Source organism: Ixodes scapularis, unplaced genomic scaffold, assembly GCF_016920785.2.
Source record: "Ixodes scapularis isolate PalLabHiFi unplaced genomic scaffold, ASM1692078v2 PGA_scaffold9__187_contigs__length_104089568, whole genome shotgun sequence".
In the NCBI taxonomy this organism is placed as follows: domain Eukaryota; kingdom Metazoa; phylum Arthropoda; class Arachnida; order Ixodida; family Ixodidae; genus Ixodes; species Ixodes scapularis.
In genome coordinates this window covers 17805462-17812922 of record NW_024609884.1, presented here as the reverse complement: position 1 = coordinate 17812922, position 7461 = coordinate 17805462, and the positions used below count along the sequence as shown (strand labels likewise).

Genomic DNA, 7461 nt, shown 5'->3' with positions numbered 1-7461 from the left:
GTGGTTAGACGAGCTTTTGAATCGTGGCTGCTTGCAAACGCCTATGCCTGCTCGAGAAAGGAACACTGCCGATTCCACGGGAGCCACAGCAGCAGAACCAAGGGCTGAATTCCTTGCAGTCAGGACTTAATCACAACCGACGAGGTGTGTTCTGTCGAAACCGTCCAACGCCTGGATCCCGCCCAACACAGAGCACTACCATGTCTCAGCAATTAGAAGGCATTTGAATTCTGATGCCATGCGAATCCTTTCGCCACTTATTTGCATTGAGACCACAAGTGCTTGGGCCCAGGAGGCCAATTTCACCGTGCGTTTGAATATTATTCGGCTCTAGGGATTCACCGCTAAGGGGTGCGATTTTTAAAAACAATTAGTCCTTTTCTGCCACAGGGTCGGCTGTTGCGCGTGCACAGCCTTGTTCGATGTTATTTGGTACACCGGCGTGTGTAAGTCTTAAGACTTAGACATAAAGCATCCCAAATACGACCAAAATGACGCTACAGTGGTTCTGAGATAAAGACGGCGACAACCCCACGCATACTGGAACATCGGTGAAATTGGACTATTAAAGTATTCATGATACCTAGAAACGATGTTATTGTTGTGCTGCGTTTTTTTTTTTTTTTTCTGAGCATACAATACATTCTCCAAAATAACAGCCCAGAGACTGAACGGGCGTACATTTAAATAACCAAGAAAACAACACTTCTTTCTTTTTTTGGAACGTGGACAATAATGGCATTTGCCTTTTTTTTTTATATTTCTCTTTCTTTTAAAAGTGTAGATGTCCTTATTTATTATTGTACATAGAGTCATTCCAACGACATGCGACAAAAAGTGTATACCAATTATATAAAAACAGGTTTTGCGAAGGAGCAAGCTTAAACGACTTGTAACTTCGACATTTTGTACAAAAAAGGAAAGCAAAAAATATCTGTACTTCCTGACATTAAAAGGGCGGGCATCAAAATGGACAGAAAACATTCGCAACATATATATGGCCGACACTTGGGCTCCGTCGAGAAAGTCCACAGCTGCAAAGCGTCGTCTTAATAAATAGCACAAATACAGGAATTTTACTCCTGTACCTAAGGTCACTGGATAAAAACAACTAGACATTTGTACACCCCAAGGAACCAAATTGCAGCTCGCGGCCAGATTCCATAGTCCAACTGTAAACCTGAAAAACAAAACAAAAACAAACAAAAAAATTACAATTCGGCTCGCGCTTCCAATGAGAACATTCACTGCATTTTGACGAGTTTCCATGGATATTATAACAGCACGAATGGTAGTCAGGTTCGGTCACACTCAAACCCAAACCGTGGTCTGTCGCCAATAAAGGTCCTAGCACACTTCAAAATGCAAGCTGAGGCTTCGCGGCAAAAACCTTGACAAAATAATTTTTATTTACTTTTTTTTCCCCCTTTCCTTTGGCCCGGAAGTACATGATTTACGCTATCCGATTGGTCAAAGCCACGTTTTGAATATTCGTTCCAATACTTATTGATCTCACGCAAAAATTGGCCCTCAGGAATTAGGGAAAAGGAGGGACAAAAAATAAAACGAAATGGCAGCGACCTTTACGTTTAAAGTCCTATGATGCGTGAAATGCATTATTGGGGAATTGATGTGTCATGCCAACGTATATTTACCAACTAAATTTAGCGGGGAAACTGATCGCCGACGTAGAGGTCACGTGCCATCCAATTCCCCTAGGTGTCTAAATCCCGTCACGCGTCAGGTGACGTCACGTGACGCCACTTTCGCGCCAAAATATGCGGGGAAACTGAATCGGCGTATGGGTCACGTGACGCCATTTTTTCGCCAAATTTAGCGGGAAAACTGAACTGGTCTTATGTCCCGTGACGACAGGTCACGGACAGTCAATTTTTGCGCTAAATTTGGCTGAGAAACTGAATTCGTGTATAGGTCCCGTCACACCAATTTCCCCGCTAAATTTAGAGGGAAACGCACGGACGGACAAAAATTTCGGGAATTGGGGGTAGCGTTCCAAAGCATTTCATGCTGTAAAAACAAAGAATATCAACGAGTCTACCATAAAAATGAAGTAAACACGTGAGCGGTCGAAGATTAATAAAAATGACTGACAGTCGCAATTCTAACGGAATCGTTGCGGGAAAGCGGTTCCATTCGGACTTGGTAATCCATAGCAGCTTTCAGGCGCGATGCTGCAGAACTACAGTATTTGGAACAAGGTTCTTCCGTGAACTCACGAGGACCGCGCGTTGCGAATACTTTCGCCCAAACAATAATGGGTACTTGCAAGAAACGCAGTTTACGTCGGGCGATGAAAGGCGGGTGATTGATTAGTCCGGCGAGCACGTGGTTATCCTTCCACCGCCGTTAGCAGTGAAAGGAGGTAGACCGTTTTTCTCGTGGCGGCTGCCATGTTGGAATACTGACCTAGAATTTAAATTAAAAAAAAAAAAATAAAACCTAATTTGCCGACTGGAGGGTGTTAGAATTCAAGGGGTTCGTGTCAATAGTTGTACTTTTTTCTTGGCTAGAATTTTTTTTTTTTTGAAGGTATGCTCGAATTTGTTACTTTAATAAAACTTTGGTTGGGGCTGGTTGGTTCATATCGATTAAAAGGTTAAAAGGCGCGAACAAACAGGACGAAAAAAGTGACACGTACGACACGGACAGGCGCCACACACACATGCAAGTGGCGCCTGTCCGTGTCGTACGTGTCTCTTTTTTCGTCCTGTTTGTTCGCGTCTTTTAACCTTTTAATTGTTACTTTAGTTCTTGTCGCCCCAACTACGTCATATTTTAACATGGCAATCGTCACACGAAAACGGTCTGTAGTGCGCACACTTGCGGTGTCGAGATGCCCTTTCCCCTCCTCAACCCCCCCCCCCCCCCCCACGCGCACACACACACATGCAAGCACACACAAGCGCACACACGCGCGCACACAGAAAAATAAAACAAGGCTGGAGACGACTTTAGCTTATTTGAACTGTAGCAAATCGAAAAAAAACAAAAAAAACTCACCGGTCTTTTAAGCTCCGCTTCTCGCAGTCTTGTTATTGCCATCGTTGTCTACTATGAAACGTCGTCTACATACTGTACAAAGAAGTTAAATAAAACTCTGTCGGCTAGTGGAGCTCCACTGGCTGTTCCGGTCGTCTCTACTGCACAGTCGTTTGCTGCGTCTTCGGTCCTTGCATTTCAGTCGCACGCTCGGCAGAGCCTTTGTTAAATAACACTCAGTCGGCTACTAGAGTTCAGCCGGCTGCTCCGGTCGTCTCTATTGCACAGTCGTTTGCTGCGTCTTCGGTCCTTGCATTTCAGTCGCACGCTCGGCAGAGCCTTTGTTAAATAACACTCAGTCGGCTACTAGAGTTCAGCCGGCTGTTCCGGTCGTCTCTATTGCACAGTCGTTTGCTGCGTCTTCGGTCCTTGCATTTCAGTCGCACGCTCGGCAGAGCCTTTGTTAAATAACACTCAGTCGGCTACTAGAGTTCAGCCGGCTGTTCCGGTCGTCTCTATTGCACAGTCGTTTGCTGCGTCTTCGGTCCTTGCATTTCAGTCGCACGCTCGGCAGAGCCTTTGTTAAATAACACTCAGTCGGCTACTAGAGTTCAGCCGGCTGTTCCGGTCGTCTCTATTGCACAGTCGTTTGCTGCGTCTTCGGTCCTTGCATTTCAGTCGCACGCTCGGCAGAGCCTTTGTTAAATAACACTCAGTCGGCTACTAGAGTTCAGCCGGCTGTTCCGGTCGTCTCTACTGCACAGTCGTTTGCTGCGTCTTCGGTCCTTGCATTTCAGTCGCACGCTCGGCAGAGCCTTTGTTAAATAACACTCAGTCGGCTACTAGAGTTCAGCCGGCTGCTCCGGTCGTCTCTATTGCACAGTCGTTTGCTGCGTCTTCGGTCCTTGCATTTCAGTCGCACGCTCGGCAGAGCCTTTGTTAAATAACACTCAGTCGGCTACTAGAGTTCAGCCGGCTGTTCCGGTCGTCTCTATTGCACAGTCGTTTGCTGCGTCTTCGGTCCTTGCATTTCAGTCGCACGCTCGGCAGAGCCTTTGTTAAATAACACTCAGTCGGCTACTAGAGTTCAGCCGGCTGCTCCGGTCGTCTCTATTGCACAGTCGTTTGCTGCGTCTTCGGTCCTTGCATTTCAGTCGCACGCTCGGCAGAGCCTTTGTTAAATAACACTCAGTCGGCTACTAGAGTTCAGCCGGCTGTTCCGGTCGTCTCTATTGCACAGTCGTTTGCTGCGTCTTCGGTCCTTGCATTTCAGTCGCACGCTCGGCAGAGCCTTTGTTAAATAACACTCAGTCGGCTACTAGAGTTCAGCCGGCTGTTCCGGTCGTCTCTATTGCACAGTCGTTTGCTGCGTCTTCGGTCCTTGCATTTCAGTCGTCCGCTCGAGCGTGGGGCCCGGCCTCTCGGTCGTCTTGGCACTGTTGCGCGGTCCAGGGGCTCGCGGAGTCGTGGGCGGTGCTCGCGGCTGTTCGGCGGACGGCGACGCCAAGAAGCCAACCACTTCAGGGTCCTGGTGAAGCGCTTCAAGCTGCGTGGGATGCACACGACGCGGGCTGGCCAGCAGCGACCGCACCGATCGTCCCGACCTCATGGAGGACGCCGTGGACCGGCGGCTGTTGTCCGTGCTCGCCGAGCCCCCGCTGTCGTTGCAGCCCAGGCGCGCGAGCAGGTAGCCACTTTGTGGCGACGGCGTGCCTCGACGGGCGAGCCACGGGTGTCCCAGGGCCTGGGCAGCCGTCGGGCGACTGCACGCGTCCCGTTGGAGCAGCTGCCGAACGAGATCTTTGGCGTCCCTGGAGACGTCCGACCACGCCTGCAAACGAGGCAACGCACGGCTCGTACAACATACAAAAGACACGCGCTGTTCGCTGTTGACACTACGGCAGAATCACTTGCGGACACGCCCGAAGCATATTCGCTGCGCTTCACGCATGTTTCGAACATGTCTGCAGACAGTGTTTGTATGACCAATGGGACCGTCACGTGACGCCAGAGAGACGTAGAACTGGTTACGAGCACGTATAGCTTCCACCGCTCTGTCAGCTCAGCGATGAACGGAATGTGTATGACGAAAAGAAAACTAATCCAAAGACGAACTTAGAAACGCCACTCAAACATCGAGTAGAACAAAAAAAAAAGGGGGGAGGGGGGGCTATTCCTTTTTTTTTGGTTGACACCAAACAAACAAAACAAATAACTTTCCGCCAAACAAAATCTTCACTAGCGTTTTTTTTTTATTATTATTTGTTTGTTATAATTCACGTATTTGTCTCAACTATGCTAAACCTACTTCTGGTATATTTTGGTCTTCTACATGCTCGCGCTCGATTTTGCGCTCATGCTGACCCTTTTTGTCTTTGCGTTTCGTTACCGCGCCTCCAGGCAAGCAGACGGCACAAAACGTTCTCAATACGAAACTGCCCAGTGCTTGGACACGTGAGTGCCTTCGGTTAACAGAAATATGCACTAGTGCTATCCCACAGATTTGTACGTAATCAGTTACAAGATAATATTTTCATATTTTACCACCTGTGAAGTAATTTCCTTACTTATTCAGGAATCGCATTGACACCTGCACTTAAAAAACGCAGGGCCTGGCAGCCTTCAGATGCTCAGTCTTTCTTCACGTTGCCGAACACATTGATTGGTTTGTTGGTTGTTGTTTTTTGTGTGTGCGTGTGTGTGTGTGTGGCTCGCCCACAACGAAGGAGCAAGCATCACTGATATACTCTCGGTGCAAACAATATTAGGCAAACTCCCGAGGTCAAAATTTTTAATTAAAACAGAAAGAATAAACATAGTGACGGACCAGAACAGCACCTACCAACATAGGGAAGGACAGAACAGCACGAAAGAGGTGCTGTGCTGTTCGGTCCGTCCCTATGTTGATTCTTTCTGGTTTTGTTTAACTTCACCAACACGCTCACGTCAAACTAAGACAAGATGTTTACTTCTAAAAAAAAAAAAAAAAACTGTCGAAGTACACGCGAGCTGATATAGCGTATCTGTGCGCGCCTGTACTTTTTGTCACTTCCCTCTCTCTGCTTTCGAAGACGCAGAGAGGAGGGCACCAAACGGGTTGCGCGCCTTCCGATTTTCCAAAAGCTCGAGACAATTAACAATGCCCCCTTCGGTTATAGTAACTACGACAGCTAGTATAGTGTCACAACAGGAGCGGACGCTCCGTCTTTGGTTGCGATAAAGTTCAACGTGGAAATCGATTGAAAACGATATGACAGTAGCTGGCATGCTGCTCAAAAGATATTAGAACACCTTTCAACTTTCGGAAATACAAAAATGTACAGCGTGCCCCCCTCCCCCCCCCCCCCCCCCCCCCCCAAAAAAAAAAAAGTAAAGAAAAAAAAAGAAGTGTTTTATTGCAAAATTAAACTATGCATTACCGAACGCTCATTCTCTGCCCCCATGAAGTGCTAGAGCTCAGAACCAGATGCTAAAGTTTCAGAATTAACTGTTACCTAATTGAAAAGGTATAAGTGATTTTCTGAAATTTCCAATGGGAAAGTGGGTTTCATTTTCGCCCGTTTTCGGTAACTGGCGCCTTAGAGTTCATGGTCGTTGGCTGTCGCAGTGGAGGGACGCTGCGCTGTCGTTACCTCACCTGACATATAGCTAGGGTTCGGAGTTTTCGGTTTAAACCGATAAAAACCGATAAAAGTACGCCGAATCCATTTTTGGAAATTCGGTTTTAACCGGAAAAGGTCAGTTTTTAGGTTCGGCAGTTTCGATTTAAACCGATAAAAACCGATAAAATTTCGTCGAATCCATTTTTTTAAATTCAGTTTTAACCGGAAAATGTCACTTTGACCGTCCAGTCGTACCGCAGAGCCGTGGCGAGCGTGTTTTCAAACTCGTTGTGAGGAAGACTGACTAGATGCAAGCTCTGCATGTTGTATTGTGCTTCAAAACGTCGCACCGCGTCTCTTTCGGCGATTTTGGCTCAGGCAGCGCGTCATCTCCTCAGCCTGCCAGCGTCCAGTGCTAGCGTTGAGAGGGCGTTCTCGAAGCTCAGTGTCATATATTAACAGGAAAGAAATAGTGTGGATCAAGAAGGAGAACCTGGGGAAGTACATGTTTGTGTGTACTATAATGAGATCACGTATTCCTGATGTACAGAAGGTGAGGTTGCATGTTTTGGGGGCATAGGCTTCATATCTGACTTGTTTGTACTTCTGCGTTTTTTTCTTGTTTCTTCTACAGTTGCACACATTTGCCAAATGAAGTGTCCATTTCTTTTTCAACGTATCTGTTCCGTTATTCTTTGAGTGATCACAAATATCAGAGCTACGTACAAGGATCATCTGATCCGGTGTCCGTTGGTGTTTATTTTATATTCACCGAAAAAAGCCGATAAATTTTTGCGGGCATAAATATACGCCGAAAAAAACCGAAAATTGAATTTTAAAATAAACACCGAAAAAAGTA

The 7461-nt window shown here is 46.8% G+C and overlaps 1 protein-coding gene across 2 annotated transcripts in view; it reads right to left on the bottom strand.

Moving 5' to 3' along the window:
- Positions 1-709: 709 nt before the first annotated feature.
- Positions 710-7461, bottom strand: part of LOC115331157 (serine/threonine-protein kinase H1 homolog) — a 17489-nt gene continuing 10737 nt past the window's right edge. Inside the window, exons 2-4 of one of the 2 annotated variants that reach the window (XM_040209429.3) lie at positions 4388-4831; positions 3022-4268; positions 734-1180 (exon numbers count right to left, since the gene is read on the bottom strand). In XM_040209429.3, coding sequence (XP_040065363.2) covers positions 4230-4268; positions 4388-4831 — 483 coding nt within the window. In that variant the 3' untranslated portion in view covers positions 734-1180; positions 3022-4229. Of the gene's footprint in view, positions 1181-3021; positions 4832-7461 lie in introns of both variants that reach the window. The other variant, XM_029993232.4, reaches the window with a different exon arrangement.